This window comes from Lygodium microphyllum, chromosome 21, assembly GCF_053477565.2.
Source record: "Lygodium microphyllum isolate KBCC chromosome 21, Lygodium_microphyllum_v1.1.10, whole genome shotgun sequence".
Lineage (NCBI taxonomy): Eukaryota > Viridiplantae > Streptophyta > Polypodiopsida > Schizaeales > Lygodiaceae > Lygodium > Lygodium microphyllum.
In genome coordinates, this window is record NC_141155.1 from 75,440,520 (window position 1) to 75,461,041 (window position 20,522).

Sequence of the window (20,522 nt, forward strand, 5' to 3'; positions counted from 1 at the left end):
GATCAACTGCTCATATGTATGTGTGTGTGTGACCGACATTACCTACAACTATGTCTGGTTGTACTCATGTGTGGGACATTAAATAAGTCAGTGTTGACCTAACCACAGTTAGTAATGGTTAGTGGTACTCATGTGTGGGAGATTACATAAGTCGATGTTGACCTAACCACAGTTAGTCATGGTTAATTGTAACCTAGTTATATTATCTCTTTCATGTTAGTAGAGATTGAATAATGAATATGAATGAGATGAGTTGACTGCTCACTCTTTGGCTCTACTCTGTCTCTCTTATCTTTGAACATGGTGTCAGAGCCAACATGAATGGGCTCTTTGGAGCATGGTTGTAATAAAGCATAAATGCCTTAGTTTAGGGTAGGTTAGGGTTAAATATAAAAGGTGGAGATATAACATGTGAATGATCTTTTTGCCATTTTTACAAACATTACATGTTTGATGTCTCATCCTCCCACCATCTAAGAGGGTAAATACTCTTGACCACCATAGCTTTTAGGGTGCATACCATGTTGCAGCTTGATTCTCAACTAACATTTGGTAATATCATTTCATACATGCATGCTAAAGAGAGTCACGGGAACAACAAAGAAAGGCATCTCCTTCCATCTTCTCATCTTGTAAAATATGGACAAGTGGCACAAGCAACAAAACACTAGCAACGGTTCACCATTCTTCATTCTGTCACTGTGTCTCTCTTCTGAGTCTGCCTCTTTTTGTTTCTTCCTGGCAAGGCTCTGCTGCTAGAAGGAAGACGGAAAGGGGCTTCAAGCAATCAGGGGATCTGAGGCTCGGCTGATCATGGCGGGCAGCGATGACAAGGGCCTGCTCTGGAAGCTTCCCGTCGTGCGCACCCCTGACCTGGGAAAGCTCGGGCCTGGCTTTGGATTCGGTGTTGGCTGCGGTGTCGGTGTCGGCGCAGGCCTTATTGGAGGTTCTCTGTCAAATTTCTCTGTCAGTCCAATCGCTTTTCGTTTTCTTGTGTCCATGGGTGTTGTCTCGGCATTAAGTGAATTGTATAACTGCGCTTCTGTCTCGCTGTCTTTATGATGGTTGCGATGAGCTAGGATTGCATCTGCCTTACTCGAGGTTCTTTTTCAAAATTCTCTGTCATTCTGATCGCTTTTCAGTTTCTTGTTTTCATGGACGTGTCTCGGCATCAAGTGAATTGCATAAGTGCGCTTTTCTTCTCGCTGTATTTGTGATGGTTGGGATGAGTTAGGATTGCAGCATCCTGTTTTTCGAGATGCAGGGAGCATGTCACGATGAGGTTGCTTGTCACGATAGAAAACCATCGTAGCCTCTACCTTTTAATTAGAGTAACAATCAACTCGGGTCACTTGCACTTGGTGGACCCAAGTAGAAGTCTATCTGATTGAACCAGGACTGGTTGAACCATCTTTTTGTCACTCTGCTCGCGAAACGTTGCCCTTATCATAGGACAGGAGTGCCCCATTTTATCAATTGTTGGGCATGCGGATAAATAGATGCCATGCTAAAACTCAAATGACTAAGCAGGTTTGCATTTTTGGAAACTTACTGTCTAGTCTGAGCATGTAGATATGGTAGTACACTTCTTGATTCACCTACATCAGGCAGTCTAGTCATGTAGGTTGACTTGCACGAGTCTTGCTTGAACCACCATCCAAGAGGAACTGCTGCAAGACAAAGAAAGCATGTATTGGGCTCTTGTGTGAATGCTGCACACAACTGCAACCAGCATAAGACATGTTTTATGGCAGCTAGATCTGCGAGGCACATCTTCTAGAAGTGGCAAACACAACATCAAATGCAGGCCAAATTCAAAGTGTAACTTGGCAGAGATTGTGTAATAGATGATTTAATTCTCTTATTCAGCCCATGCAAGATCTGGACAGTAGACATGAAACAGAAATAGCACACCCTTGTCAAATGATACTTATTTCTTGGGTCTTTCAGCACAAGATAATAGATAGTTGCTTACTGAAATTCCAGCAAATGCAAATAATAAAAACAACATACCAAAACCAATATTGGATTGGTGAAAATGATGCTAGTTGAACCCTTGTAGATGATCACTAGATGGCCCTTCACCTACAAGGAACAGGGTTGGAAAGATTACAGTTGACGTCAATGGAGGAGAACCTCTTCTATAGACCGTAGCAACTAATAGGTCCACAAATTTGGCACCTTGCCACTTTAGAGCACTTGCTATGGTGAGGTGTGGATAAAGTCAATCACCGTCCACAAGAATCAACAACTTCCAAAGGCTATGGACTCTAAAGAGTTGGGCAACACACGTGCCAACTCTAGAGCAGCCACTATGGTGAGACAACAATCATGTAGAGGACTCGCAACAAAAGACCACATTACCCTTTGCCTTTGCCAAACTGCCATTCAGGTAAAGGATTAGTGAGATGAATCACTAGGATGCCTCACAACAATATTAGAGGCCAGCACTACCTTTTGCTTTCACAATGTTGAGTGTGATAAATGAAAGAAACATGAACCATTATTGTCTAACAAGGCTGCCAATAAAAACAATAGCAAAACCAAAAACAATCACATTTACCAACAAGAAGGAAGAATATAACATTTTGTCACACCCAGTTGTTTCTTGTCTCCATCATTTGTAAAAGTTATGCTATGCAATGTAGAGAATCTAAGCAAGCAATAAAAGGTACGCATCAAATTGGAGAAGGACAATTTTTCTTTACTTCCAAACAAACTAATACAAGATGACTCTGTCCACTTATGCACTTCCCCAATGAAGCTTAGAATATTCCCTTTACCATCAAGTCAAGGGCTCTTGCCGTGAACCCCCTCTAGGAGAACCAATAGCCCTCTTGGGATCCCCTAGCCACAGGCTGCCTCCACGGCCCTAGAACCCAATCTAAGGGTCGCTAGTAACTCTCAAACCCTGCAACTTAATGTAGTGTGCATCAAGTTGTTGCCATCTTAACTACTTTTTGCCATCCAATCACATATTAATGATAGTGCATGAATCCCTAATTAATTATTCTTAAAACAGCCCCAAAATGCATTTAATGCTAGAGGGCCTTTTTCAGCCAATAGATATTTGCATTTTTGCTGTGCCGCATATCCTTCCATTAGATATTTGTATTTTTGCTGCCACATATCCTTCCATTGTTAGACACCTTGCCTTGTTAGACAATTTCATTTTTGCTGCTGCTGTCTTTGGAGACCTTCATAGATACTTTTTCAGCCAGCAGAAATTTGCATTTTTGTTGTACAAATTCTTCCATTGGTAGACATTTTTGCTTTTGCTGTTGCTGCCCATGGAGACCTTCTTGGAGACTTTTTCAGCTAGTGAACATTTATGTTTGTGTTGCTACAAGTTCTTCCATCAGCAAGAAATTTTGTTTTTGTTGTTGCTATCCTTGGAGCCCTTCCAAGTGAAGAGAGTGCTTGCAAACCCTTCTGGCTCATGTGTCCAAGATGCATGTGCCATAGCTCCATGTGTGATTGCACTCTTGCAATTGCAACAAACTTTTGAGGAAGTGACTTGCAGTGCAAATAATACAAAAAATTCACGGTGCAACAATCTTAGTGATCACTTGCAGATCTGGGATTGTTGCAAATATACTTTTGGTGATAAGGCTGAGGTTGGAGTCACTTTGCAGTGGTGTATGCATGGATTATATGCTGAAATCTCAGTTATATTGTTGAAAGTCATTCCTGAGATTTTGCTCTTATCTCTTGAGATTTTAGGCTGAAATTAGCTGAATATTCAGCCTAGTATTTACTGTCATAAAATACAGCATTGGTATTTGGCACTTTGCTGAACAATGACCAGTAATGCTTCTAGCAGCAATGGCACTAAATCCCTTCTTGAAATCAAGAGGTTTGATGGCTTTGGCTTTGACTTGTGGAAGAAAAGGATGCAAGGCATTTTGTTCCTCAAGGACTGTGATGATGCTCTCTTAGAAATCAAGCCTGCAACTATGATAGATAAGGATCTAGACTCAATAGGGAGGCCATTGTATATATTAAAATGGTTGTATTTGATGGTGCACTTAGAGACATTAATTGTCTTGATACGACTTATGCCATATGGAAAAGTTGATGGACACTTAACGAAAATACAACTCCAATAAATCAAGTGCATCTCATGTGCAAGCTTGTGAACATGGAGTTGGATGAGCCTAAGCCAGCATCGGAGCATTTAAGTGCTTTCACTGGGATTTTGAGTGAATTGTTGCAGGACTTTGGTTTGCAATCCTTCAATGATAAATTGAAGGTTTTTTTGTTGATGACTTTGCCTGATAGCTAGGAGTCTTGGTTGTTTCACTCAGCAACAACCTTGCTTTAATCTTTGATGGTGTTAGGGGCTCTATTATCAATGAGAAGATCAAAAGAAAGTCCAATGAAGAAAGCAGTGGTTTAGCCTACAATCTTAGAGGCAGGTTAGAAAAGAGGGGAAATGTTGGAAATGAAGAGAAAAGCAGGAGTAAAAGCAAGGGCGGACAACAAGATGCTACTTACTATCAATTTGGGTATAATGGGCATAAAAAGCCCGATTGTCAGTACTACAAGAAAGAATAAGAAAGAAAGAAATAGTAAGGAAAGAAAAAGAAGGGTGACAAAAAGGATGATGACAGCTCTCCCTCAAAAGAAGTTGCAAAGGCAAATGTTGCATCTAGTGTGATCATTGAAGAGCTCTCTGACACTGGAGAGGTACTTATTGCACCTCATGCAATGATGTAGATGTTATGGCAGAATAGGTGATATGCACATCACCAAAAAGAAGGTGATTGATGCCCCACTTTTAGCTCACGATGGGCTGTCCCAATCATGGATAGTGGACAATGGTGCCTCTTTTCATGTTACTTCCTCTTTGGAGTCATTTTTTGAATACATTACAGGTTGCCTAGACAAGATTTACTTGGGCAACAATTATGCATGTGAAATAGAGGCTGTAGATACCATTCATTTGGCCCTTGAAAATGGCCATGAGCTGATTTTACAAGATGTTAGGTATGTACTTGGCATAAAGAAAAGTCAATTCTTAGTTGGGCAGCTTGATGCAATAGGATATTTTACTACCTTTGGTGGTGGATCTTGGACTCTATACTGATTGTTAAAGGCAGCAAAAAGGGGACTTTGTACTATTTGCATTGTAAAGCATTATGTGGCAATTTTTTGGTTATGGCTGAAGTTCATTCACAGATGGAACTTTGGTATAAAAGACTTAGCCATATGGGCTAAAAAGGTCTTCGCATTCTGTCCTCTTTAGGGAGATTTGATGTAAAAGGCTCTGGTCTCAACTTTTGTAATGATTGCATATCTGGAAAACATGTGTGTTGTTGGCTTCACAAATGCAGGCTATGCTGGTCATCTTGACTGCAAGAAGTCTACTTCAAGATATATGTTCACATTCACAGGGGGAGCAGTTCCTTGGATATCCAGGCTGCAAAAGTATGTTGCATTGTCTACTACAGAGGCAGAGTATGTGGTTGCCATTGAGGCATGCAAAGAGGCTTTATGGCTTTTACGTCTAGTGAGAGAGCTTCGTATTACAAAGGTTCCTATTCTCCATTGTGACAGTCAAAGTGCTCTCATGCTACCACGGAATCTTGTCTTTTATGCATAGACAAAGCACATACAGGTGAAGTATCATTTTATCAAGGATGTACATGACAGCAAGAGCATTGAGCTTGTCAAGATACATACAAATGATAACCCTACAGACCTTCTTACAAAAGGTCTTCCAACAGAGTGGTTTGCTCATTGCTACCAGATGATGGGACTGGATAGTACATGTGTATTTTAGCTTTATACATATATAGACTTAGCTAATTCTTTCCTCTACCGTCCGGCACGTTGCATTTAGGTGGAAGGTTGTTGGAAATAAAGGCTCGCCCTACCTTTTACGATGTTCGGATGTGCATGCACCCTTACACTTTTACTTTATATATATTATCAAAACCTAAAGTGGTACATAACCTTATCTATACTCTATCTTGACCCCTTCACATCTACCATCATAGTCGAGGGAGGGCAGCCATGCCCTTTCTCTTCTCTGAAGAAATTATTCACCCTTTGTGCCTTGGTCATTGCCTTTGCTAGAGAATCTAAATTGGAGTTAGAGGAGCATGATAACTTGCTGAAAGAGTTTGTATCCTGCTTCTTCTTTTGCTCCCTTTGTCCCCATGCCACTAGTTTCTTCAATCCTTGCATAAATGTCCCTTCTTACCACAATGATAGCATTGGGCCTTTGACTTCTTCCTATCACCCCTCTCTGAAATCGCAAATGCCTCATCATGGCCACCATATTGAGATGGAAGCCTCCCCTGTAACCTTAAGGATGCCTCATGCTCAAGTAGCATGGAAGACAAAGAGTAAAGCTACTTGGCATTGATGATGACTGGGCCCATAGAGCATTGGCTACTCCATCAAGCTCCGTAGGGAGCTTATAGATCACAATCCCTACAAGATGAGCCTTTGGAAGACTGGATTGCATGTGCTAAAACTGATCTTGCACTTGTATAATATGATGCAGAAAAGACTAGATAGTATCCTTCAGCTCAAACTTCATTTGTTGGAGTTGACCGAGAAGGGTCATTGCTTGCAGGTCGATGGAGTCTTGTACAACATCGGTAACTTCTGCCACACTTTTGAAGTTGTCCTATAGGAGGTAACTACTGGAAGGACCTCTTCAGAGCTACACTTGAGAAGAGTAGAATAAGCATGGGCATTGTCTATATCCCAAGAAGTTCTTCCTCATAATTGTCATGGTCCCAATCATCTAGAATAGGATTTGGAATCCACATGCCATAGGCACTTTTGCACAAACCAAGCTTTCATAACGGCACTCTAGGTGATCAGGACCAGGAAGCTTACTATTAGTTGAGTAGGGAGGTGCCATTGGAGAGGAGGAGAAGTGAAGATGAAGAAAAGAAGAGGCGGAGAGAGAGAGTACAGTCAGAACACAGCACAAACTGCACTTGTCATGAGTTCACATGTAGTGGAAAGAACAGCTGATCACAAAGCAACTGTTGCAAAAGGGCAAAATCTGACCAAAACATACCCAAAAAGGATCAATAATGAAGATTACAGCCAACAGGACCTGAAAATACAGTTGCCCAGCCATTAAATGCTGAAAACACAAAGTCTAACCAGAAAATGGCAAGCTGATTAAGCATTAAATGCAGCCATATTGTGAGAAAACAGGTCAGAAAACTGAAACGCAGGCTGCTGGCTGCAAAATCAAGATTGTAGAGGGCTGGAAACAGTCCAATTTGGCTTCGAACCAGGTCACCTTGGCAGGACAGACAGGGAAAGATCAGCAATCAGCAGTAGGTGTTGGCAGATCCGCAGCAGTAGAAAACAGCACTTGAGGACCAAACACAAATGTTTGATATCATGTCAGAAGTGGGTGCAGCGATGGAGGCATGTGAATCTGTTGGAATAGACTGCATAACACGAGAGAGACACTACAAAGAAAAAATGAACACTGCAAAGAGAATTGAGAAGAAGAATGCTTGGTAAATGGAATCTATATACCAAGACAAGAGGTAGCATAAGACAACAGTGAGTCACTAGCTGAGTGGCATTGGCACTGGCTTCCTCTCTCCAACAGGACATGCTGCCTAAGCAAGTTGAGGATGACAATGACAATTGAGGAGGAGGGAGCAGTGCCCAATAAATAGGCCATGATCAGGAAAAAGTCGGCCAACTGAAATAAAAGGGAATAAAATTATGAGGTCAGCCACAAACAGGTTGGCCAGCAATAAACACCCAAAATCAGGCGCTGCCAAAATCATGATTGATGATAATAATGTGCCCAACCCCAATTCATGCACAAACTCACACATGAACTAACTAATCTACTAACAAAAGTATCTACACCTTCCATGCTTTACCACATGCATCTCGTTGGTCTTCAGCCACTCCCAGGATTTGAGAGAGGGTGTTACCATTTCATGTTTTTCATGCTGTTCATCTCTTGGCTGTGAGCTCCACCAAAGTTCAACAAAGATGGACGAGTTTTGACAGCTGTTCATGCATTCGCTTTCAAGATTCCAGCTTGATCATTTCTTCCTTGACTGTGTTCACACGTGTCAGTGCAGCATTTCGTAGTTTGTACCTTGTGGCAGGTAGGGCGGCAGCATTTATGCAGGTTGGACAGCATTTTTGGCTCTCCAGCTGATGGTCGGACACTTTCAGCATTTTCACCCCAGTTTCAGCAGAGCAGCCAGTTTTGGAGCTGCTGGCTATTGATAGCTGCCCCGATCAGCCTGATTCTCATCTAATAGTTCATGCCTCCACTCTTGCTCATTCGGCTTGCTTTCACAGCTTCCTACTGCTCATTCTAGCACCCTCACTGATGCACACCAGCAGCATGCAGGATTAAGCCAGTCTCATGTTCAACCTTCTTTTTCAGATCAGTGCAGTTTTGTTCCTTCATTATTTGTGTTCATCTTGTCTCTCTCTTCCCTTCTCTCTTTGTGTTCGTGAACTTCTTCTGTCGTGCACTCTCACAGATGTACTATACAAGCCACACAGGTGATGACATGTGGGATGACCAGCAATACCTCTAGACTCCTACAATAAAAGTGAGTGGAGCATATATAGGCTAAAAGATGAGACTTGAGCCCCAAAGGGACTAGCCCTAAATGAGTGCCCAACTGCCCGTATAGGTGCCTGGTTACAGATGAGACCTGCGACAAAGGGACTAGCCCAAGTGCCCATATAGGTGTCCAGTTACAAGCCTAATAAAGATCCTAACACCCATCAAATGTACATCACTAACAAGGAGATCTATGTTTTAGGACTGCCTTGAGCTTCTTTGCTAGGCCTTGCTGTTCTAAGCTCGTGCTAGGCTCTAGCTCACCCTTGGGAGAGATGTAGTTCACAAAGTGCTTCAATAGCAAAAACTTCGGAGTAGTGTTGTTGGCTCATCATTGTGGAGTTGCCAGGGGGTGTTAGAAGCTAGGGTCTAGGCATATCAACAGATGAGCTGACTAGTCTATCTGGATATTTGAATATGTTAGCCCAGCTTGTTGAGTTTGGGAGCTGTTCTAGGACTTTAGTTGCTGCATTTCCTTCTTTACATTTATTACTACTTGACAAAAGCACTCTTTAAGTATAGCATTTGAGTTGTGTATTTTCACAGAGTGGCTTGCATTCTTGCGATGCTTAGATCTTTTTTCTTGCTTTGACAGGTGCAGGTCTAGGCTTTGGCTTCCCTGGCTTACAGTTTGGAGTTGGCCTTGGTGCTGGTTGTGGGGTTGGTATTGGCTTTGGCTATGGTTTGGGAAGAGGAAGAGCTTATGATGAAAATGGAAGGCACAGCAATCTTGGAAAGATTACTCACAGAAGAGGGGATGGAACCACAGGGTAATTGTTTGCTTGTTATTCTGTACTCACAAAGTTACATTCTTTTGATGGTTAATTTTTGCTAACTCCACTTGGTATGGCTCTTTGATTTTCAGGGCAGAAGTAGGAGCTATTGTTGATGATTTTGTTGCAGGCTTGAAACAAGCATTTGAGAGTTTTGACAGGGAGTCGAAGCGGAGAAGATAGGAAGTTTTAAAATTTGTAGTGCTTACTAAAAAGTATTACACATTTACTGATGGCGCCAAGCTCTGCCTTCAGTTTCAATTTTTCTCATCTTGTCTTTGACCTCTCTGAACATTTCCTTTTTCAGATATGGGTAAGGGAAACTCACGTTTGCACAGGCATGTGTACATTTTTAATCTTATATGGTGTAGGAGGGAAGTTCATTTCTTCGCCTGTTTAGAAGTTGTATTGTGGGGTATAAGGTATAAAAAAAATCACGATGTTTCTTTTTGTTTTTTGTCCTGCCTTGGATGGTATAGTGTTTTGTCTGCGCGGGGTGGGGGGGGGGGGGGCGCGGCGCGCGCGGGGGAAAGTTTCTTTGTGGAACTTACTATGTCTGATGCTCTGGTGATGCAGGTATATGTGTGCTACTTATTGTAGATATCTGGCAATAGTAATTACAGTTGCCTTCATTCATTTATCAGCTGCTTCCACAGCAGCTTGTTTTGTCCTGATTAAAGCAATCATTGGTAACATTTGAGGATGTGAATTCTTGAAGATTTGGTAGATGCCTGACAATACATGTTTATATATATCAGAGCACTAAATAATAACATGGCCATTGGTGGCTTCATGAGTCTGCATGTCTTATTCTTTCTGTCTAAATTCTCAGAACACCCCTCGTCTCAAAAGAGTATCGAAATATTATTATATCTGCTTTGGTCAAACTGCCTTTGATCAAAATCGCTACATACTCAAGAGCTGGGACTTATGTTCCATGAACCATCAACTATCATCTCAAAAATGAGCCTTATTGTTATCATCTGGCATTTATGGAACACCATTATTCTAGTAAATAATTCCAAAATTGAAACTCTTGTGAAAACTATGAGGTATATTAAGAATATTCGACAACATTCAAGGGAAATTTTTAGAATTCAAGCAAAATGTTGGGGCATATCGAAAAATTTGGAGGGATGATTTGTGGAAAATACAGGGGTATCTTAATAGAGGGACATATTGAAAAATTTGGAGACATTTTGTGGAAAATGCAAGGGTATTTTGATAACTTTTCATATTTTTGGAGGAGGGGGCAAGGGAGGTGTTTGAGGGGTAGGGGGTGGGTATATTGAAAATTTGGAGGGGCATTTTGTGGAAATTGCAAGGCTATTTTGGTAATTTTCCCTTTTGTATAGCTTTTTTGGGAAGGGGCAAGGGGGGTTTTTAAGGAGCAAGAGATGTTTTTGACATATTTATAGCACAAGCTAGTAAGTGTACAACCTTAGCTTGATTATATGAGCTTAGAAATGGTGCTCCCCAAGTTTTTTGAGAAATCAATAGCATAAAATCATTGTTTCATAGGTTGTCTTTAGTTGTATTTGGTTTGGTCAAATCAATAGGGTTTTACACTAGAAGCTGGTTGTGCTTGCACATTTGAATGTGCAAATGGTGCAATTGTCTTGATTGTCCTAGATACCTAGTTGCTTTTGTGGATTCATAGATTTGTGTACCTTATCTAATGTATACAAATGTGCACATTCAAATGCACGAATGATGTTGTCTTTTTTGTCCTCGATAGTAGTTGTTTTTGTGGATTTTTAGATTTATTTATTGTATTTAATGTATGCAGATGTATATGCATACATGTAATTAGATTGAAAATGAAGCATATATAGTAACTAAGGTTTTTTAAAAGACACCATAAACAAATAAACTTTGTAGGGGAGAGAATGCACGTGCACACAAGTGAAAAAGGCCATCACTACTCTAGCCTCTAAGACATTCTCCAATGATGCATTTCTTTTAACAAAAAATTTGCAAATAACTTTCTCATTCATTTCTTTAGGAAAATTCAAGCCCTCACTACCCTTGTAAATGAGGACGCATTGCCCTTTGCCTTTGCCACTTTAGTATGGCCTAGGAAGGAATTGAAGGTATTGCACTATTCAAAGCACAAAAGGAGGCAAGGGAATTGTGAGCGAAGTCCATGCCAAAAGAAGAACAATAGCAAATGGGTGCTCAAAGATTGATAAAGTAGCAACAAATCTTGTCTCTATGGAGATCCACAAAAGATATCCTTTAACAATTAATCAATACCACTTTACCAAGGGTATTACAAGAGAATCAAATCAAAGTGGTGGTAAGTGCCTAAGGGCCTAGTGCATACTCAAGGCTTTATTATGCTAGAATAAGTGGATTTAGCTATAAATAAAGTGTCAACTATAAATCCCTTTGTGGTTCATCTACTTCCTTCTTCTTCGAAAGTATAAATGAGTATATCAATCAAACAAAAACTACCAAACATGTAAAAGGCCCCATTGGAAAAGCTAACCAAATCAAAATGTATCTAACAAAACAAGGAACCAATGAGTCTCTATAGGAAAAGGAGAATGATAATCATTAATGTACACTTGCAACAACCCTTGGCACTACAAGTTCCAACAACAAACCATTTGTGTCTACATGCAATACATGACCATCTGAAATAGAAATAGCAATAGCTTTCACTCATTGCATGTACAAATTCTTCAAATCTTGAGGGCAAAAGACTTAATAACAAGGATCAATATGGCAATAGCTCCAATTGCTAGTGATGTTATTTCATTTATCTATTTTGACTCAAATTCTTCCAATCAAACTCGAATATTTAGACTATTGTAGCTCCTAACCATTGCTCTATCTTCCATAAAGGACCACCATGCCTTGACTTCTTCCAACCCAAACATGGATCCACTACAACTCTCTCTTTGAAACCCATTAGGACAAAGAAGAAGGACCAACCAAACCAACTTATGAGCGCGAGGTAAAAGCTCGTCCATTTCAACAAATAGGTATATGAACCTAAGAGCAAGGATCATCCAAACAAGCCACTTATGAGCACAATGAGGTTAAAAGGCATTCATTTCAAGAAATTGGTAAGAACTCACCAAGAAGAGTGGTACACAACTACTTATTGGCTTAAAGTAAGTTAATACTATGATCAACTTACTTGCGTGAGCATGAGGCAAAAGCTCGTCCATTTCAACAAATAGGTATATGAACCTAAGAGCAAGGATCATCCAAACAAACCAATTATGAGCACAATGAGGTTAAAAGGCATCCATTTCAACAAATAGGTATATGAATCTAAGAGCAAGGATCAACCAAATAAACCATTTATGAGCACAATGAGGTTAAAAGGCATCCAAAAACAAATTGGTAAGAACTCACCAAGAAGGGTGGTACACAACTACTTATTGGCTTAAAATAAGTTGATACTATGATCAACTTACTTGCATGAAATTAGGACTTATGGATGTATAAGTTATAGAATAACAAGAAGCACAACTTGCAAAAGTTCTACTTGTCACATGGGAAGAATATGACCACTTCTATAGTAGACATTCCACCATAGTCAGGGATATTAGACAAAACCTACAAGAGTCCACAACTAAGCATACTCGTCTCATCACCTCCTATAGATACAATGTCATGGAGCTTATATAAGAAGAAATTTAAGAGTTGGTGGAAAACACAATGTGAAATTTCATTATTGTAATCCATCTCTCTCTCCTCCATTCATCTCTCTCTCTCTCTCTCTCTCTCTCTCTCTCTCTCTCTCTCTCTCTCTCTCTCTCTCTCTCTCTCTCTCTCTCTCTCTCCACCATGATGTCTTCTAGGGAAATCTTCATCAACATCAAGCGCTCCATCCTATCACAAAAATCGTTGAGATTGACGCACGTTGCCGCCCTGACCACCAAGGAGCAGACCCAAGTCATCTACATTCTTTAGCACAGAGCAGGTTCGGGATGCCATTTATAGACTACAAAAGGGCTGACCCCAGGTCCATGAAGGCTTAGTAGCAAAGCACCTGACCCATGCCCGGGACATACTTGCACCCCTTCTAGCCCACATGTTCAAACGAGCCTTATGTGAGGGCTTCACTACCAATTGGTCAGCCAACACCATAATACCTATCCTAAAGGCTAGAGATCCCATGGCCCCCACGAACTACCGAACAGTCATGGTGGGCCATGTACTCTATGGATCCATCCTAAACCATGAGCTGAGCAAGTGGGCGGAGCAACACTAGCATCGGGCGACTAGACAAGCAGGGTTCAGGAGGGGGTACTCCACTCTTGACCATATCCTCACACTTAGAGCCATTATAAAGAAGGGCATGGCACACGAGAGGCATGTATATTGCTGCTTCGTGGACTTCCGCAAGGCCTTCTACACGGTACCATGATCCAGGCTCATTCAGAGACTACAAGAACTGGAGGTCTTGCTCGAAATGTGTTGGGGGATATTGGCACTGTACTGATTCGTATTTGACAGCCCGCAAAGAAGATAACCAGCACCATTGGAGTTAAATAGGGATGCCCACTCTCACCTACTTTATTTGGTCTCTACATTGATGAGATATCAGATTACATGGATAGATTGGGAGGGGAGGGATCTAGCCAAGGAGGGATATTGATGCCCATCTTACTATATGTGGAAGACATAGTTCTCATCTCCAGCATGCCCGAAGGGCTACAGTGCCAATTGGAGGCACTACGAGCGTTCAACACTTCAACCCAATGGATTTGATGGTCAATACCCCCCTTCACATACAGTGAGGAAATCGTGGAAGTGGTCGAAAGATACGTTTATTTGGGGATTACATTTTCAGGACCGAGATTCACTTTGAGAAAGGCAACAGAAGATAGATTGACATGAGGCTATGCAGCCATTGAATCCATGGAGAACCAATGCGCCCGCATACAATTCCAGGAGCCCCCATACAAAGCTCTAGCTATTTGACACTCTCGTCACACCACCACTCTTGTATGGGGCTCCCATATGGAGACCCATACCACACGACGAGGGCCACATAGGACCAGCCACTGCCTCAGGAGGAGGCCACCTATGAGGGATGGGAGCAGATGGAGAGACCCCTTGTACTTATGATCTCACGGATGATCTAGGCAAGCCCTCTGTGCCACACGAGATCGTTAGAGCAGAGATGGGGGCACTGCCCATCATAGCTTAGGCCCTCTTCCAACGAGTGGCCTTCTTGCATCGACTATGGCACTTGCCCTAGCATTCGTACCCCAGAATCACACCGCTGGAGTCGTCTAAAGAGCTAACACTGCAATGGACACTGAATGCTCGTATGCATGAACTCTACCTGGCTACCACCACATGGCCTACACACGGACCAACTCCCCCCACTACAATAGATCCTAGATTACCCCCACCTTGAGCTTGCGGCCATGGGAGGAGGTGAACCATATCATTAGAATGGACATCATTGAGCTACACACGGCCAAGACATGGGTAACTCCTACATAAGACTTAGGGACAAAGAAGGCTTTCTACAAGGAGCACTTACTACACATATCTCTGGACGGCTTCATTACCCGCCCAAGCTACATGGACACACACTTGTCCCATGGATTCAAAAGCGCCATCGGACAGATCCATACATCTTCGCACCAGTTATGGGTCGAGATAAGTAGATACAGGGCCCACCCCCTCCCCCTAGAAGATCATATCTACCAAATCTACCAGCTCGAGCAGGAGACAGAAGAACAGTACATATGCAGGTGCCCAGCATACTATGAGATCTGCAGAAGCTTCCACTACCTATTCAGAGCAGGATTCGGGCCACTCTCCAGAGTGACGGATTTCAAGGACTAGAGATGCCTTGGGCTCTTCCTGTTGGAAATACGGCGCCACAGAGAACACCTCCTCCAGACCTGGGAGCAGAGACAGGGACCTGCCCAACGCCTACTTGCAGAATTCTACCAAGAGCGAGCTACCATCCCCACCCTTGAGTCCCCCACCAGCCCCACTGACCTCCCGGCCACCGTGAGGGACCACCCTAGCCATAGCCAGGGCAAGAAGCAAAGCCCATGCCCAACCGGCCCCCGCCCCCACAAGAGGCACATGTTGAGGATACATGTGGGACATTTTAGGATGACCAAGCTCCATGAATGGTTCCACACCATACTTGGAACACATATGAATTGTACCCAACCTATATACCATTTTCTACCTACTCAATTAGTTTATCATAGGATTAGATGGTAGCTTTACTGGGACCTGGAAAGTTTCCCAGACATTTTGTATGTAACATTTTGTTCTCATAGGCCAACTTGGCCTTTCATAGACATTAATATAACTTTATTTCTTCTTTCTTTCTCTCCCTATTCCTCTCCCTCTCTCTATCACTCTCCCTCAATTTCCCTCCCTCTCTCCATTTCTCACTTCCTCTCACTATCTCTCTCCCTCTCTCTCTCTCTCTCTTTCCATCTCCCTTTCTCTATTAGTCTCTTCCTCTATATCCCTTTCCTTCTCCCTCTCTCTACTTCCTCCCTCTCTTTCCCTCTTCAATGCCCACACAGCACAGAGACAGACTCCCTTCTTCGAGAGGGAATACCACATATACAAAGAGATAGCACCGGAGAAGATAGGGCTCAACCGTACATCACAAGATACAACTGAATGCACTAAGTATGGCGACCACCTATTGGCGCTAGGGGATGCGCACGGATTAGCCATCCTCAATGGGGTGGACAAATGACCTGGGATCGCTCGATGAAAAGCCTCACATGCTTCCCACATAAGCATGCAGCTAATTGCAACAAAGGAGGGGCACTAGGAGCACCTACACAAAAACTAGGAGCAAGCACATTGGATTACATACTCGGGGCCCCATCACTTATCCCTAACATCCAATCCTTCAGAATATCACCCCACCCAAAAACCCGACTTCGTCTTCAACATGACGAAGCACAGGGAGTACACACAGACAAACATGCATGCCTGATCTTCTATTGCCTCATACGAAGGAATAAATGGGCCTACCTATCCAAAGTGGAACGCGAATTCTACCAGCTATTCTTGGGACAGGACAGCAAGGAGGCGTGGAAGGCATTCGAGGAGCCTCGTGCTCAGACACCCATTAACTCCCCGGACACAGGGCATGCATATGCGACCTCACTATACCAAATACCCGAGCAACCCCCACTACCTTGACCACCAAGGAGAAGACCCAAGTCATCTAGATTGTTTAGCACAGAGCGTGTTCGAGATGCCCTTGATAGACTACAGAAGGGCCGATCCCATGACCATGAAGGCTTAGTAGCAGAGCACCTGACCCATGCTCGGGACGTACTTGCACCCCTTCTAGCCCACATGTTCAACAAAGCCTTATGTGAGGGCTTCCTTACCAACTGGTCGGCAACCACCATAATACCTATCCTGAAGGCTGGAGATCCCATGGCTCCCAGGAACTACCGAACACTCATGGTGGGCCATGTACTAGCCAAGCTCTATGGATCCATCCTGGACCATGAGCTGAGCAAGTGGGTGGAGCAACACCAGCATTGAACGACTAGAAAAGTAGGGTTCAGGAGGGGGTACTCCACTCTTAACCATATCCTCACACTTAGAGCCATTGTAGAGGAGGGCAGGGCACATGGGAGGTGGGTATACTACTGCTTCGTAGACTTCCACAAGGCCTTCGACACAGTACTAGGAGCGAGGCTCATGAAGAGACTACAAGAATTGGAGGTCCCGCCCAAAATGCGTTGTGGGATATTGGCACTATACAAATCAATCATGGGCCAAGTCCGAACACCAAGGGGCTGTCAAAGGAGATAACCATCACCATTGGAGTTAAACAAGGATGCCCACTCTCACCTACTTTATTTGGTCTCTACATTGATGAGATATCAGAGTACATGGATAGATTGGGAGGGGAGGGATCTAGCCGAGGAGGGATACTGATACCCATCTTACTATATGTGGACAACATAGTTCTCATCTCCAGCATGCCTGAAGGGCTACAACGCCAATCGGAGGAACTACGTGCCTTTTGCTAGGATAAGGACCTCACCATGAACCTGGGGAAGACCAAGGTCATGGTGTTCAACACTTCAACTCAATGGATTCAATGGTCACTACCCCCCTTCACATACGGCGAGGAAACCGTGGAAGTGGTCCGAAGATATGTCTATCTGGGGATTACATTTCCTGGACTATGATTCACTTTGAGAAAGGCAACAGAAGATAGATTGACACGAGGCTATGCAGCCCTTGAATCCCTGGAGAACCAATGCACTTTCATACAATTCTAGGAGCCCCGTACAAAGCTCTGGCTATTTAACACTCTAGTCACACCAACATTCTTGTAGGGGGCTCTCATATGGGAATCCAATCTCTACCAAACGAGAAGGGCCACATAAGACCAGGCATTGCCCTCAGGAGGAGACCACCTATGAGGGATGGGAGCAGATGAAGAGATCCCTGGTACTTCTAATCTCATAGATGATCTGGAGCAAGCCCTCTATGCCACACAAGATCATCAGAGCAAAGATGGGGGCACCGCCCATTGTAGCCGAGGCCCTCTTCCAAACACTGGCCTTCTTGCACTGACTATGGGACTTGCCCCAACATCCGTACCCCAGACTCACACTGGAGTCATCCAAACAGCTAGCACTGCAAGGGGACACTGAATGTTGGTATGCCCGAATAGAGATCTGGCTACGGCCACATGGCCTACACATGGACCACCTCCCCCCACTACAATACAGCCTAGATTGCCCCCACTTGGAGCTCAGCCGAGAGGAGGTGAACTGTATCATCAGAATGGACATCATTTAGCTACACATGGCCAAGACATTAGTGACTCCTACAGAAGACCTAGGGGCAAAGAAGGATTTCTACTGGAAGCACTTCCTGCACATATCTCCAAACGGCTTTATTACCCGCCCAAGCTACGTGGACACACACTTGTCCCATGGAGTCAGAAGCGCCATCGGACAGATCTGTACACCTTCATAGCAGCTACGAGTCAAAATATTTAGATACGGGGCCCATCCCCTTGCCATGGAAGATCGGATCTACCAAATCTACTAGCTCGAGTCGGAGACAAAAGAACACTACACATGCAGGTGCCCAACTTACTACAAGATCTGGGGACGCTTCCATTGCTTGTTCAGAGAAGGATTTAGGCCACTCTCCAAAGTGATGGATTTCAAGGACTAGAGATTCCTTGGGCTCTAACTACTGCTAGAAATACAGCACCATAGAGACCACCTCCTCTGAACCTCAAACCAAAGATAGGGAGCCGCCCAAGGCCTGCTCACAGAATTCTACCAAGAGCCAACTACCAATCCCACCCCTAAGTCCCCATGAGCCCCACTAACCTCCCAGCCCGCCGCGAGGGACCACCCTAGCCATAGCCAGGGCAAGAACCAAAGCCCAAAGCCCATGCCCAATCAGCCCCTGCCCCCACAGGAGGCACATGTCGAGGATACAACGGATACTACGCCGCCACCTGAGGGCCGTGCCCCGCCAATTTAGCCTCTCGATGTAAGATAGACCCATATGGGACATTTTAGGATGACCAAGCTCCATGAGCGATTCCACACCATACTTGGAACACATATGAATTGTACCGAGCCTATATACCATTTTCTACCTACTCAATTAGTTTATCATAGGATTAGATGGTAGCTTTATCGAGACCTAGAAAGTTTCCCAGACATTTTGTATGTAACGTTTTGTTCTCATAGGCCAACCCGGTCTTTCATAAATGTTAATATAACTTTCTTTCTTCTTTCTTTCTCTCCCTATTCCTCTCCCTCTCTCTATCTCTCTCCCTCAATTTCCCTCCCTCTCTCCATTTCTCACTATCTCTCTCCCTCTCTCTCTCTCTCTCTCTTTCCATCTCCCTTTCTCTATTAGTCACTTCCTCTGTATCCCTTTCCCTCTCCCTCTCTCTATTTCCTCTCTATATTTCTGTCTTCAATGCCCGCACAGCATAGAGACAAACTCCCTTCTTCGAGAGCGAAAACCGCATATACAAAGAGAGAGTACCGGAGAAGATAGGGCTCAACCTTACATCACAAGACACAATTGAATGCACTGAGTATGGCAACCACGTATTGGCACTAGGGGGGGCGCACGCATTAGCCATTCTCAATGGGGTGGACCTTTTGCCAATTGGAGGCACTATGGGCCTTCTGCCATGATAAAGACCTCACCATGAACTTGGGGAAGACCAAGGTCATGGTGTTCAGCACTTCAACCCAATGGATTCAACGGTCAGTACCCCCCCTTCACATATGGCGGGGAAACCATGGAAGTGGTCCAAAGATAAAACTGTACATCAGAAGATACAACTAAATATAGCAAGTATGGCAACCACCTAATGGCGCTAGGGGGCACGTATAGATTAGCCATCCTCAATGCACTGGACAGATGGTGGGGATCGGACACCCTCACATGCTTCCCACATAAGCATGCGGGTAATTTCAATAAACAGGGAGCACCAAGAGCACCTACACAGAAACTGGGAGCAAGCACAATGGATTACATACTCAGGCCCCTATCACTTATCCTTGACATCTAGTCCTTCAGAATATCACTCCGCCCGCTCGCAGTGGCTCCCGACCATACCTTAACATTGCCTGTAGATATGATCAAACCCCCCAGCAAGTAGCCTTCTAAGATTCCCCATGTACCACTTCACCAAGTTAACTGCAAGCGCTTATTCCGACCACCTCTATTGGAGCGTGCAAGAAATGAACCCTCACTCACCCTTGGATGATATCACAACACAACTAGTGGGAACACTCCACACCTCGGTGCCCAAGTACTTCCCCCACACATCCCCCCATCCCTCCCGTGTGGACAAGAATGTCCCATAGAATAGCTGGTACGACGCAGAGTGCAAGGAAACTCGGCTCCAGCTGTCTTCAACAGGATAAAGCAGCACGAGGAGTACAGACACACAAACAAGCACGCCTGATCTTCCGTCGCCTCATATGAAGAAAGAAACAGGCCTACCTATCCAAAGTAGAATGCGAATTCTACCAGCTATTCTTGGGACAGGTATTGAAGTGTTCTTTCAGTGTTTTTATTCAATTCTCAGATTGCAGTCAATCAGGGCAGCCATAGCTCAAATCCTTGGGACTTGTATCTTGCTCCCTCTTGCATTTGGGCACTTAAGACTTGTTGTGTGCCTCCCT

The 20,522-nt window shown here is 43.7% G+C and overlaps 1 protein-coding gene across 1 annotated transcript; it reads left to right on the forward strand.

The window, feature by feature from the left end:
* Window positions 1-630: 630 nt before the first annotated feature.
* On the forward strand, window positions 631-9,802 carry LOC148018154 (uncharacterized). The gene is made up of 3 exons (XM_087662240.1): window positions 631-946; window positions 9,180-9,354; window positions 9,450-9,802. The coding sequence occupies exons 1-3, from the start codon at window positions 814-816 to the stop codon at window positions 9,538-9,540; spliced, it is 399 nt and encodes a 132-aa protein (XP_087518366.1). The 5' UTR covers window positions 631-813; the 3' UTR covers window positions 9,541-9,802.
* Window positions 9,803-20,522: the final 10,720 nt, after the last annotated feature.